General features: G+C 40.0%; 1 protein-coding gene across 2 annotated transcripts in view; it reads left to right on the top strand.

Moving 5' to 3' along the window:
• Positions 1 to 1,023: 1,023 nt before the first annotated feature.
• The window catches only part of srgap3 (SLIT-ROBO Rho GTPase activating protein 3), a 51,155-nt gene continuing 36,631 nt past the window's right edge, over positions 1,024 to 15,547 (top strand). For both annotated transcript variants that reach the window (XM_034532010.1, XM_034532009.1), the window contains exons 1-2: positions 1,024 to 1,614; positions 13,833 to 14,028. In XM_034532010.1, coding sequence (XP_034387901.1) covers positions 1,551 to 1,614; positions 13,833 to 14,028 — 260 coding nt within the window. In that variant the 5' untranslated portion in view covers positions 1,024 to 1,550. The remainder of the gene's footprint in view (positions 1,615 to 13,832; positions 14,029 to 15,547) is intronic.

Raw genomic sequence — 15,547 nt, 5'->3', positions numbered from 1 at the left:
TCCCTCCTGAGCTGAGAAAAGCTCAGGTGACAGACAACACACCGAGTTCCATGGACTGTTAAAAATGCAGTGAAGAACCCAGATGACAGGATCTGTCAGGAAACACACTCAGTCCCCATCTCTACAATTCTTTAAAAAATCGATCTTTCTTTATGATATGAATTCAAATGTTCTTTTCTCTATACAATACATGCATGACTTCCATCACAGAGATACATATGAATGCAATTCAATTCAATTTGTTTTGTATAGCCCAAAATCACAAAATACAAATTTGCATCAGAGGGCTTTACAATCTGTACACATACGACATCCTCTGTCCCGGGACTTCACATAGGATCAGGAAAAACTCCCTCCACCCCAAAAAAACATTTAACAGGGAGGAAAAGGGAAGAACCCTAAGCAACAGCAACAGAGGAAGATCCCTGTACAATAGATGGCATGTATACAGAATGAACAACATGACTGATTTAATGCATATGACATAAATGATTGATATGAATGAACGTAATTCATTGAAACACAAACATGTAACTATTTTAACCAAATTTGGGACGTTCTGTGTTCCTTTTCTGATGTTAAGTAATGTATTATGATGTCTTATAATGTGTTCTCTGTTCTGTTGAGCCATATTTTCCATTACGTTTTTGGAACAGTTTGTTCAATGAGTGTTCATCTCCTTTTACATGTGTGCAAGTTTAATGATATTTCTGTCACTGACATTCTTTGCCGCCTCAGCTCTGCCAACAGAGGGAGGTAGGTCGAGTAAACAATGGGTTCAACAACGGCATGCCAATACACCTGTTTGGAACAATAGAGGGTGCGGTGCAAAGGACACGAGCCCTTTTTGGAAGATAGTCTATATTTGTGGTTACCACAGCCGCAGTAGTGCCTTCATGATTACACGCCATCGGGCCTCTGTGTGTGTGCGTGTGTGTGGAGAGAGAGAGAGAGAGAGAGAGAGAGAGAGAGAGAGAGAGAGAGGGGGCGGGGGAAAGACATGTGGTTGACAATATGAGAGGGCTCACGTGACGATCTTTTAAATTCCGGTTCCCCTGCAACGCAATTTGTCACAGTACGAATGCTGTGTCCCTGCCTCGCTGCTCTTACGCACGCCACAGAAGCTACAACAAGGACTTGACTTCTTGAACACCTTCAAGCGACGCTCCCCTCTCTTCATCATGTTGTTATTACAGTTTTGAGCTCGCTTGTTTTTTTGTTTTTTTCCTGCTGAAGCGCCTGAGTTGACTGGTACCATCAGGAGGAGGAGGAGGAGGAGGAGGAGGAGGAGAGGAGGAGGAAAAGAGAAAACCCGAGCAGAAAAAGAAAAGAATGCAACATTGCACTGCTGCTCGTGTGTTATTTCTGCACTGATCAGGTGATTCAAACTGCGGGAGTACAACCCATTTAAGCGTCTGTTCTCCTCAATGCACGGCCACTAGAAAGGAAAGGAGGAAAACGCGGCTCTGTTGCAAGTCCGGGATCATCACCTATAAATACTCAAGATAGACCTCGACCTGCAGGCTATCACCCTAACAGCCCGAGGAACGATGTCATCTACGAAATTCAAGAAGGATAAGGAGATCATTGCAGACTATGAGACCCAAGTGAAAGGTGCGTGTGAATCTGTGTGTGTGTTGTCTCTGCGGAGGCTGACCGCTAAACTAGAGACCCCTTATCCTCCTCGATGTTGGTGCTGCTCTTTTGATTATTGTATCATAGGTTAGTGCAATCCAGCTCTAATGCTTTTACTGTATATCGTGTTCAAACAGAGAGCTGACAGGCTTCCCCCCTTCATGGCAGGTAAACCGTGACAGTCAATCCAATGACAGAGCATCAGACTGCGAGGAGCGATCCGCCGATTTTATTTCTTTCTCTCTCGTGTGCACATGTTTCTTCGATTAATTCATCAACAGCCAGAGGGATTTCCGTGTGCTGAATTATCGTGTGTAATAATGTGGTTAGGATTGTGGTTGTGCAGCTTTATGATGCCCGTATTGAAATCAGTGCAGGATGGAGCGAGGACATGGCTGTATTAATGCACCTCATTCTTTCACATTTTGGGGCCTGTGTTTGGTTTATTGTGGCTGGTGTGATTAGAGATGTTGATCAAATAGATGTAATGCATTCAATACAATATTCCTTTTATATATGTATTATGCTATCGAGGTGGCTTCAGCTTACAGAGTTGATCACTTGATGCTCACGTTCTGCCTTTTATTCATAGTCAGTTTGACTGTTTCTCACTTGGTATTATGGATCAAACACTCTGTGGCTTAATGAAACCTTTTTTCAATTCTTTTCTGCACTCCAATGTAACTTCACCCCTGGTGTGATTTTACTGACTATTTCAGAATCATAATAATCTCAAATCAGAGGGTCAATTATAGACTGATGGTTTAGCAATATGATTTGGTTCCAAAAGAGTCTTATTAGTGAAACTGTGTATACAGAGCTTGCTTTTGAGCATTGTGTTAGATATGCGGTCAACTTCACTGTATTTGTTACAGAGTCAACCGATGATGAACTGTTTTGATTATTTAAGACTTTTTGAAGAAACAAGATGATTAATAATATATTCCAAGTATTTTAAGGCAAATACAGGACACTCAAATAAACAACCACAAAATACATAAAGGGACAGTTTATTCTGCCTTGTGGTGTAAAAATGACGGAGGCATACTGTAAATACAATTCGAGTAAACTGGTTATGAGCAGACAGTTCCCTACGTGGAGCTGGGGTTCAGTTTCAAGGCCTTGGACCCATTACTGGCACTCTCACTCTCAGTGGTTTCCATAATGTTACACCTCAGGGGACTTCAGCTGATCATCCCCAGAGTATTGTACACGTCCAGACCTTTGGATGGTAAGAATGTGAGCCGTTGCATTTGTAGGCTTCACATTCTTCTTTGTGTTGATTATTGTGATTCAGCTCTTAGTCCTACCAACTAGACTTTCTGTGCCTCTATAACCTTAGTTTTGTCTCTTGGCATGTGCTCGTCATTCAGAAAATTGCATGTCTTGTTTCTGCCAATATCTTATTCCACTACTCTCGATTTTACTCCAGGCCATGTTTTTGGTAATTTAGACATCAATTATTCATCTTAAATCTCACTGAGCCATGGGAGAATTACTCTTGTTTCATAGAGCTAGGCCCTGTGTGCTGCCTCTTTGCATTAGACGGGGCCCTTGAACTGTGGGGGTATGAAGTAAATGTTAATTTATGGAGAATACTGCTTGTTTCTCATTCACAGCTGGTTTGTTGCATTGCCTACAGACACAGAGGGCTATATGCTCCTGACATCCACAACCTCACAACAATGGCAATGTTATAAATCGAAGCAGGCAGTGAGCGAAGCATAATGAAATTCAAATTGGAAATTGCACCTGTCTTGCTCTGAGTTATTGCTTTATTGTTAATGTGTACATGACAGAAGGGGCCACATTATCAGTATGTCATTGATTGGAACATAGCAACAGGGTTTCTTTATTATGTATGAGGTCTAATGAAAAAAATAAAAATCACTTGGGTTCAGCAGTGCCAGTACTTTGGCTATGACAAAATATTGTTTCCTTAAGTATACTGGCTGCAAGTGTTATAATATATAATTGAATTCCTCATAAACCACTTTGCTAAAATCTTAACCCACAGCCATTAATGAATTCTTGACAACCCTTGAGGCTGGCTCCCAAAGCTCAGGTCCTCTGAAGAACCTTGGGAGATGGTGTTCACTTTATCCAAGCTGTTCAGCTGGCAGATCCTGCATTAGCATGTCAATAGACAGGGTTCATACGCTGAACAGAAAGAGGCTGACTGAGGAGCTTGGACTCTGTTTTGGGGCTTACCACCATGTGTTTGCTGGACAGAACCCCCCCCCCCCTGCTCCTGTTTGCCAGTCTAATAGGCAGTTTGTGAAGTGTTGCTCCCCGGGCTCAGCCATCAGCAGCTGTTTGACATTTACGCTCCAGGTTCCGAGGCTAAAATATGTCTGCAGTATAAACTTCCACATCCGCAGGACCAGGATGAACTGAACCATCAGTCTTCATCATCTAAAATTGGATGCTTTAAAAGTCCAGTCAGCATCGGTTAACTAGCTTGCTTAACATAGAAAGAGGGTAATAGTGGATCGAGGATGAGAGAGGCAGTAATTATACCATATGTGAACACAGGAAGAAAGCTTTGAAACCAATCCATGGTCATCTGCATAGTTCAGTTGTATTAAACTGGTCTTGTGTTTACATCTTTTGGCTGTATGTACTGTACTTTGGCTCGAGAGACAGCAGGTCGCCTTTTCAGTTGGCTGAGTTCCTTGCAAAACATGTCTGATTCATTGTACATGGAGTGCGGCACTGTTTTACCCCACTCTCATTTTCTTACATAGAGGAACCTTAGTGTTTGTATTTTTCCTGCAGTATTAGGGAAATAAAAGTCAGCGTGATCAGTGCTTTAACGAGTTGGCTTAGTTTGATGTTAGTCTTTTCTTAGATGTCTAACTCAGACACGACAGCGACAGTCATTACCCGCACTGACACCAATACACCCACGCACACAGACAGGCATACAGAAAGACAGGCATATTGTGTTTGAGAGGAGGCTCAGTTTTAATGTGATGGAATTTACCCAAGACTTCATTTGCTTTCACTTATTTTTTTCACCTCTGGGTTCAGCTTTCTTTTTGTTGCTAGTCTCTACTGGTTCTTTTCTGTCAGACTAAATGCAAACAAGTTTAACCTCACAAGCAGACCGAATAAAATCCTGAAAGTAATTTGATCATTTAATTTATTTAATTTTTAACAGGACAGTAAGTCACAGGCTCTGCATATATCATTCCCAAGTTCTGCAGAGTGCTAACCAAAGAGACTTTTGTGCAGTTACAGTACTATGTGATTACACACCTTTGACACATCTTTTTTGGTTAAAATTATTAATTATATTATTTTATGTTATTTGCAGTTGTACATGTCAATCATTAGCTTGCAATATGTACAGTACTGAGTGTGTTCAGAATCCACACTTCTCACCCCTAATATGAAAATAAAACTATGGAATGTCTTGTGTGATATAATGATCCTAATAATGACCTGAAAAGGTAAGTCAGTTTGGTGAAATGCTGATGAGAATTATGTCAGACACTATGTGTGTCTATGTGTTTGTTGTTGCTCCCGGCTACAGACAGCTTTTCTGAAGGGGATAAGTGTTTTTTAGCAAAGTAAAAACGTGTTGGTTAATTGATGGTAATGTTTATCAAGATCAGAGCTTGACCCATCATGGTGTCAGCTACACCATCCTGCCGGGCAACAGGAAGCTGGATGCATAGAAACTGACATGTTGGGAGTTGGGAGAGAAATGGTCGCATTGACTCACTGGCAGCCTGTTTGGCAAACCTGCTGCTGACTGAGAGAACATTTTGCAAAGAAGAAAAAACACGTATTAGCTATTTGGACAGAATAATCTTTAGTGGGACAGCGTGTTTATTCTTTGGTCCAATACATTGTGTGTTTCATTCAGGATTGGTTTGTTTGTGTGCTGTGGCAGTGACTAGTTAAGATTGTGGGATTTCATTCTGTGAATATACAGTGAAGTGAAGTTAATAGAAAAGTTTGATACCTCAGGAAATATGGTGATTCACTTTCTCATCAAGAGTGAAGAGTAGAAGATTGATAGCCTACTGCTCTTGTGTGTGTAAGCTAACTATGAAGCTACCTCCAGCAGCCAGTTAGCTTCGCTTCGCATAAAGGCTGAATACAGAAGAAAACAAGTAGCCTGTCTCTGGCCTACCAGCATCTCAAAAGGTCACTAATTCACATATCTCATTTAATCCGTAGAATGTATTTAATATGAACGTAGTCATTCTGACTTTGCCCAAAAGGTTTCTGAAGAGCCATTGTGAAGGTTGTGGCTACGACCATCGCCATTGCAGTGACCACACAGCACATCTCCCGGAAAAAACTGTGCGAAGAGGTGGATGGGGGACTATGTGGGTCTGTGTGTGACGCAGCAGAAAAAACATCTTGTGGCGAACAACTTGACCCACTTGTCACTCAAAGCAGCCACTCCCTTAATTATGCTTACATTTAACCGTTAATGTAATTTAAACAAATTAGTTACATACATATTCACAATATTCTTGACATGAATGGGTTTATTAACTATGAAGACCTCAACTGTTTTTTGTACCAGGCTGTTATTTCTGCTATGAATTTATACATGGGGGTTTATGGGGATTGACTTGCTTTTGGAGTCAGCCTCAATTGGCCATTTGAGGAAAGCAGTTTTTGGCACTTCCACATTGGTTTAATTTCTCTGCACCGGAAGTTGCTGCTTGATTTAATCCACACAAAGAATAGTAAATTATGTGTGTTTTTTCTAGGTTTATGTTCCAGACTATTTCTCGCTAGCTTTTTCTCTCTTCCAGTCTTTATCCCAAGATTGCTTCTTACTTAGAGAATGAACCCTCCTATTTAATGCAAGAATGTTGAATGTTTAATGTTGAACTTTATTTTCTGAATTTATTTGTAACTAATCATATTTTATTAACAAAACTTCTGAGGAAAGCAGAAGTTTGACAAAATGTGTATTTGTCATGTTGATATAAGCGGCAACACATCTACCGCATACAATTTCATAAACTCAGATTAAGTGTGACAGAGATGACAAGAGGTCACCTGGGGCTGTTACCATTAAAAAAAAAATGTATATACATATATATATGTCATATTGAGACATATCATTATGCAGTCTGCCATCAGAGTTCTCTCAACTTTGGTGATCTGGTCTGGTCTCTGTAAACTCATGAACCTCATGACTGCAGCTGCCACTTGATTAATTGAGAGTTTGTTCTGCCTGTTTCACAAGGATTCGAGAGATAATCAGCTTTTCATGAGACTGGTGATCTGCCAGGCGTAGATTATCTTTTAAGACAGTCTGTATTTTTGTTCTGGTTTGTGTGCCGGCCATGATGAAGTAGACAAACGGTCATTTAACAGAAAAACACATTCATTTCCTTGGTTATTTGGTTCCAGGCAGTACATGATTTCACATCTCCTTTTATTCTGTTGTGTATGCTGAATGACTCTTAACCAACACTGTCTGGAGAAGTGTAGCTGTCAAGACCATGATTGTATTAGAAGTTTAGTATTGCTGCACTGCTGTTTGCTGGAAGACTGAAACCTATAGGGCTGCTACACTTAAGGTTAATTCAAATTCATTAATAATGAATTAATTCAAGAGTGATTGGACTGACATACCAAGCATTCATTGCATTTCTACGTTTTCAAAATTAGTTATTGAGTTATTTGCCCGGTAAATAGAAAATGCCTGGCAAATAGAAAATGACAGGAAATTCTTTATTACCCAACACGTATCCATGGTGAGATGAAGCAATAGTTGATACAACAAAAATCAATTAATAAACAAACTTCCTGTTGAGAAACTGTAACCTTAGAAACAGAGAAAACAGGGCAGTTGTGTAAAAATAGCTCCCCAGCAAGAGTTTGAAAAAGTGACTATTTGATGAAGTAATTAGTTAAGTTCTTCTAGTGTAGGCTTGGGAACTTTTAAATTAACTTTATTAGGTGCCGGTGAAGTGCAGATCCCACTATAGACTTTAGATAATTAAAGAGTGTACCCATTTGCAGCTCACAAATCCCTCTTACCCATCACTGGTGGTAGAAGCAAATATGGCACAGTCTCATTATTATTAGGAGCGCAACTGTGGCATTTTGTTTTATCTGCTTTACGTATTTACTGTAGGGCTGCAACTAATGATTATTTGAAGTTTATCTATTTAAAATCACAATTTTCCTCAAAGCTCAAGGTCCATCATTCCCAAACCCCAAAGATGATCAGTTTATTGTCACATGGGACAAAAGAAAAGCTCATGCAGTTTACAGTGCATTTCTAAATACAATATGCTGTGGGAGTATTTTATTTTAACTTGAGGCAATCAGGAAATAGTGAAATTAGTTTCATCCCTCCGTGCATCCTCACTCAATGCTGCCTCCCGTCCACATCCATCTGACCCCATCTCTCCTCCAATAAGCTGCTCCCTGGAGACTGGTGCACACGCCTGTGTTGCCATGGAGACATCTCTCAGCCTGGTCCTGCTGTCCTGAATCCTGGATACAGCAGTGATGGGCAGCTAGACTCTGAAAGGGCGTGTTTCCATTTGGAGTTTTATATGCTCGGCCTACTCTGAAGCATCAGACTCATAACGTGATGACGATACAGCCGATACAGAGGAAGTCTGTAACGATTTTCCTCTCCTTGCATTGTGAAGCAGAGCGAACATGTATTTTCTTGTAATCAGCAGTGTGGTTTAAGGTTTATTACACTTTAAGAAACTTAAAAGAGCTGTTTATTATTTAGCTTATTATCCCTAATTGTTTCTAGATGCCAAGAACCAGTTGCCTAAATGGCAATAAGAGGCTAAAATTAGTGGAAATATTGCACGAGACAAGCTCATTTGATTAATTCTTAGTTTGACAGAACATTCAGTGGAAAATCTGATAAACTAGCAGATAGTTAGGAGGGAGGATTAGGAGTGAGGGACGACCCAGAGACTGACAGCTGACATCTTGCTGTAGGACGCTCCGTCGGTTCACCTCTGCTCAGCCATTGATTGGTCTCAGCTCCTGTTGTCTTATCTTTGAGTACATGTGCAGTAGCAGCCTGGACTAATGAGGGAGCAGGCGACAGACCGACAGAAAATAACCTGCACTGACATCAGGAGCATGCCCTTATGAATCAAAAATGGTATTAATCATTGGGGATTTCTAAAAAAAGAACAGAGAAGTGGGAGATTAGTTCAACGACTGGAACTTGTATTATAAGACAGAGAGAGAGTGAATTAAGGTCTGGCTAAGGGTTACGTTTGTCTCTGTGTCTGCCTTTCTTGTGAATTTGGCTCTGCAGTGTTGAGCACAGATACTGCAGAGCTGAGTTGGGGATTAGGTTAGTGAAATTTGGCTCAGAGTGGCTTTTGTCTGGTGTATGTGTGTCTACACACAGTATGTGTGTCTTACTGCATGGTGATGTGAACGCCTAAAGATGTAATTTTCAAAGTATTTAATACCATCTGAGGCTGGTTATGATTTATAATTTATCCCCATAACACAGAGATATGTAGTTCTTCCCTCCACAGTCATTGCACTAGTATCCAAAAACATGAAGTGGAATCTGTACTTCTCGTAGATTCAGTGAAACATTTACATGCATGCTAAACATGCCTGCCATTTTTCTGTAGAGAAGACGTATCTACTGTCAAACACATCAATATGGAAGATAATATTGTATCCTGTAATGATCCATCCCTCCTGTTCCTTCTCTGGCAGCCTGCTGCTCTGTACAGTCCGGCTTCCCCTGCTACCATCAGAATGCTCTGCAGAAAATGCCTCTCATTCACTCAAATTGTATCGCTACTTCATTGCGTCAAGACGTCACGTGGCCCTCTTAAACAGCAGACTTACATTAAAATGCTGCACCTGTGTCCTGAATAGAGTTCAGGAGGAGGTGCAGGTTAATTATAAAGCGATACAAAGTAATGTCTTGTTCTCAGCCAATAAATTTATCCATAATTCATCAGAGCCAATGATACCATCTGAGTGTGGATCAGTTTTAAATCCGTAGGGGAAGTTGTTGACACGTTTAGCTGCATTTTGCCTGAGGGAGACAAAAACATAAACATTACAGATATTATGAGTTCTGTTCAACAGAGCAACTTCATCCAAAAATGTTTTGAGTAACACTCACCCCATTTAGATTATAAACTGTTTCTAGTTTTGAGAACAGAGGCTGTAATCAGCTTGAGCAAAAAATTATCTTTAGTCAGTAGAAACTTCTCAAACCACACTTCGTTATCAGTTTCTCTGATGTCTATCTGTATTTTCCAAGCACTCATATTTTTGAGATGTAACAGATATCCTAATATAACACCTTGCATGAGAATTGAGAAGGAAGCTCTCATTAGTAGCATTTGTTTCATGCTCCGTGAACCAAACTTTGTACAGAACCTTCGGATGAGGTGCTCCAGTAGACAGTTCAGTTCGTTCAACCGTTGCTAGAAACATATCCATACTGTGCTTTAACACAGCTGCCAACACAGGGTTTTGTCTGTGAGGGTCAGATGTCAACATCCCACTATTGTTTTCAGAGGGTTTCCTGTGTGTCCACTGTGCTTTCAATTCCTGTCCTTAAACGGTGAATGGGAGATTATGTTGTGGAGCGGGTGTCCAGTATAAGGGGATGAGGTCTCTATGATGATATATACTGTCTACTCTCATAATATGTCATACACATAATATGACATAATGAACAGAGCAATGAACCAGGTTGCAGAACATTAAAACATGACAGGCAGATAATCCGATTTACTGGAGATCTCAAGCTAATGATACACAATGCATACATATATATGCATATGCATATGCATATTCCCACACACACACACACACACACACACACACACACACACACACATACACACACACACACACACACACACACACACACACACACACACAGGTTAACTCAGTAAGTAATGTTTGCATATTTCATTTTAATAAGAAACATATCTGGAACTGTCTAATTCATTTTTATGTTTGTTTTTAAACCCAAAAACCAAGAAAAGCTAATGCCTAATTTGTTATTCTGTGGAATAGCTTGTGCAGAGTTTCAGAGTTGGGTTTTCAAGCATGCAGAGAGCTTCATAGATGCAACAAGCCCTTCCTGAATAATGTTATACGCACCTGCACTGCAGATGTTTGATTGGACTTCAGAGCTGGGAAATGGATTTTCTGGTACCATCACATCCTGTTACCTCAACAACACCTTTATTCAATCTAAGCGCAGGAGCTCCTCCTCGCCATCCAACTCTTCACTATTTTTTTCCAGCCATGAAGTTATGTTGGGCCAAACTTAAATGGAACTATTGAATCACATTTATCACATAAATCAGAGACCCCCTGACAAAGGATTTGAAAACCAAAACACCAAATAAATAACATGCAAAGTGCAATCCACTGCAGTACTATGTATGCCTGACGTGTGCGAGAGGTGCCTGCACATAACACATTGACGCACAGCCGCAGTAGTACAAATCAAGCTGAAAGTGGGGCATCCATGTTTAGCATCTTTACATTAGAAATGTGTGGGTTTAAAGCCTTGTTCTTGTTATGTACATGTCAGAGAGGAATGGAAGTATGCAGTGGTGGCTGTAGTTCAAGAGACATGTATACTGAGGGTATGTATAACATAGATCATATAGAAAATATGAGGTCTCTAATATCATACAGAAATATTTTTAACAGCTTTAAAAGCAATTGATGCGTTTGAATCAGTTATCATTCTGGAAATCAATGAAGGCATGTTGTGTGTCAAACTACTCACTGTGTGTTTTATCTACGCTGTTTTATTTCTTCACTTCATTGTAGCAAATCAGAGCAGAGACAAATATGGACATCAGAAGGATTAATTTTATTATTCAAGGAGTGTAATAATGGTGCACAGCATTTATGTTGGTGGTATTTAAAAAATAAAAACAATCATTTTCACTTAGCTTCAGGTCTACATTTACATTCTCCTCACAGATTGAAAATAACCACAGAGGGGTCCCTCACTTTGTATCAACCGCAGCCAGTGAAGCCACTCAAAGAGCTGGGAATACTTAGGGAATAGTTCTCCAATTGCTCATGGTTTCTGAGAAGAAAGGGCACACTACTGGTGTGCGTGACCTATTTTTCCAAACTCATCTTTCAAATGTAGAGCTGCAGCTGGTTCAGAGTTCCCTTTTTGTGAAAGACTGTTTTCAAAAGTCCTCCCTGTCACTCATGCACATCGGTGTCACATTTTCCTGGGGCATTTCTCTCGACTCGCCTGCTTTGGCACTGTTTTTAATAACATAGAAAAAAAACCACTGCATACAGTGTGCATAAGTGCATGTCTGGGACAGTCAGTCGTTCCCATCAGGACTGAAACAGTTAAGTGGTATCTCTCCCTGAGCTCTGGTTCAGAGCTCCCGCTAAAAACGAACAGAGTTCTAATTCGTCAGCGCTGGGAAGGAGAGGAAGGCCCCTGGATGAAGGAGAGGGCTGGGACAATGGTTAACCACAGAGGGAAGCATGCCGCTCGAGGCTAAAGCCAAGCGGCACGGCATCACAGGGAGAGAAAAGGCTCGCCCCCACAACATCACTGTTTCAGTTCAAATTCCAAGCTTCCAAGAGTCTGCATCTATCCACAAGGAGGGCTTGGCTGACCACATTACACCCTCAACACCATGGATCAGTCTGTGTCACTGCAGTGGTTGCACTCTTCAGTCAGCAGTTCATCTGCCATGGCTCAGATATGTATAATATCCATCTTCAGTCCTTATTTTCTAGGTTTATTACTTGCAATGACTCATGTTGTAACTCAAGGATGTTACAACATGCAGTGACTTACATTTAGGAAGTTACTTTTTTCCAACGCTCCTTGCAAGTGCTTTGCCACGCAGGCCTTTTGACGACAGAAGTAAACACTTAAATACAAGAAGTCCTTTTGAGTGGAGGGAAAAACTTGATAAGTTGGTCAAATAAAGTCTGTGCAAAGTATCATGTGATAGATTCTGTATTCCTTTTTATTCATGGCTTTAAATGAAGAAACTCAAATAAAACACGCTTTTATTTTTCCATCATGCTGTTTGTTTGATGAGCTAAAGACACCACTCAAGAAAACACTGAAAGCATACAAGATCCATGATGAAACCACTGCTGGATGTGCTGTAATCTTGAATTATTGTCATTTAATACTACTGCAAGACTTCACTCAGGAGCTGCACTGAGGCAAATATTTGTATGTGACAATAAACATTTTTTAATATGAGATGATCAAAGAACATTTTGGTTTCTAATAAAAGATGCTCATTAGTTCAGGAGCTTTCCCTCCTCTTGGGAAGTGACACCACTCATCCTGTTTGCAATAGCTTCTTCCATCAGGTTGTGTTTCTGTTCTGCTAAATAGGCCTTTCTCTGTTCCTGAGCAGAGACATTATTGTTGCTGATGACAGCACTACAAAGAGGAATTAGGTTTCTCTCATGGGTTCCCACTGGCATGAAGGATCTGTAGTCTGCCTGGCAGCATCAGGTTCCGGTCAAGGATAAATGTTACTCCTGTACTTGCTCCAAGTGGGAGAGTGCATTAGGTTCTCCTTAAATCAGTTTTATCTCACAGTAGGTCCACAGTGTAGACACCTATCATACGACATGGGTCATATTACAGCTTGGCATAGAGCCTCGCTGGTCTTTCCAACTCTCAGCTATATACATTTGATGTTTCTGCTCTGAATAACAGCATTTGATGATTAATAATTGTGTTCACCAAAAATGTGATATACTATAAGATTATTGATGATTAATTTAGTAGCCCTACATGGCTTGTGTGAAGGTTTTTTTTCATTTTAAAGGTGCTGCAAATAGTATGTTATTTCAATGGATTATTACCATCAGCCAATCATTAGGCAGTATTTTTCTCAAGATTCGCATTTCCTACAGAAGATGTTGAGGAAATCCTGCTTCACAGTGTGAAAGTGTTTCTGGAGTATTTGTTCAATATTTCTGTTAGTGGCAGATTGATCAATCTAAACATATTTGTCTTATTATTTGTCATATTTGTTGATCAACATCATGAGCATGCACAGTCTCATTGAGTGTCAAAGCAGAAAACCATCCGTCAACATGAAATGAGTATGTGGAAGACAAATACCTGAGAAATAATGATAATACTCTTCATATTTTGCTTGACAGGTTGTTTATGACCAACGCAGCATCAACAGTTTTTTGTTTTCTGTTTTGATGGACAGAGATCCGTAACCAGCTGGTGGAGCAGTTCAAATGCTTGGAGCAACAGTCTGAGTCTCGTATCCAGCTGCTGCAGGACCTGCAGGAGTTCTTCCGCCGCAAAGCAGAGATTGAACTGGAATATTCACGCAGTTTAGAGAAATTGGCCGAGAGGTTCTCCTCCAAGATCCGCAGTTCCAGGGAACACCAACAGTTCAAGTGAGTTTACCTAGTTGCCTCATTTGCTGATGAAACTGATGCCTCTACAGAGGTTGTGTGAAAGGTCATTGGTTTGGTTACAAATCTTTATTTCTGCTTTCCAAATTAATACTAGTCGAATGAAAAATGGTGACCTGATTTGCAATTTCTCCTTTGTGCACCTTCACTAAAAGACTGCTGTCCTTTACTGCTGTTTATTTGCTATTTATTGAAGTTAAATTATTGTAAACTTTTACTTCAAGCCCTCGAAGGTCAATTTGTGATTTTGGCCTGTACAAAATTAATTACATTTTTAGGAAAAAACAAAGTGTAATAAAAAAAGCAGCATAATTTTCATATTAATGTTCCTAAATATTGTTTACTTTTTTGAGTTTTTTGTTCGGTCTAAATTTAATTTTTGTAAAGCTTTTGTCCCCTTTTCCTTTCATTGTGTACCAGACCACAGGGACGTGTATGCCAAGTGACTTTATCCTCTAAACACTCACTATTTATATCCTGACTGTAAGACCCAGCCCTGCTGCTAATCACAGTGCCTTGTTGGAACTACACAACAAAACTCTTCAATATGATTATGTACTCTAAGAGCATATCTGTCGGCTGGTTCTGCCACAATGATGAGGATGCAGTTCATTAAAGAAATTAAAGACTGTTAAGGACACATAACAAATCCAATGCAGTATTGTAATATTCCACTTAACTTTATAGACAAAAGCTTTGAGTGAAGCTTTGTGCTTCATTATGTTTTAAATTACATCCATGATGTACAAATATAGCATACACTGCATCAGACAAATACCTGTGGGGGTGGCTATTAAATTAAAAACCATGTAATTTATCCAAAGAAGGAATTTCTCAGTGAACACTGTTATTGGTACTGTATGTGTTTGCTTGACTGTTGGCTATGGATTTTTGTATTTGTAGGTATCACTGTATTACTGTATTGTTAAGGGCTAACAAGGATTAATTAATAGTCAGGGACTAAAATGTGTTTAAGAGTGCTCAATGTATCACCAGTTTATTGTACTTAATTACAACTGGATGTACTATTTAATGAAAGAAATGCTAAGTCTGTTGAGAGAAATGTAAAGCCAATGGTGAAGTCCAAAGGCAAAAAGCATAGATGGATCTAAGGTAACAATAATCCACCCGTAGCCTCGTCCCATTTTCATTTGCAGCTCGGGAGACACTGAAGAAAAAATGGGATTGTCTGCACAAAAACCACCACTAACACATTGGTACATGACTCACGCAGGGCATGAAATTAGACTCGCCACTCCGAAAATTAAGCACCTCTGGCGAACAGGCGAGTTTTATTCAGACTAGAAACTAACCCAGCTGTGATCTGGCAGCAGATCTCCGAAATGAATCTATCCCAACATATATGTAGTCTGCCTCCAGCTCTAATTCTTGCAAATGGAAAAAGCAGGACTGCATTCCTAACGTTTTCATTTAAATGTTCTTGAAATGTGTAATATGAAGAGGTCTGTTTGACTCTCAAATGCTCACTGACCTGCTGCAG

Source organism: Cyclopterus lumpus, chromosome 5 (assembly GCF_009769545.1).
Source record: "Cyclopterus lumpus isolate fCycLum1 chromosome 5, fCycLum1.pri, whole genome shotgun sequence".
Classification (NCBI taxonomy): Eukaryota; Metazoa; Chordata; class Actinopteri; order Perciformes; family Cyclopteridae; genus Cyclopterus; species Cyclopterus lumpus.
This window is presented reverse-complemented; position numbering and strand designations above follow the sequence as displayed.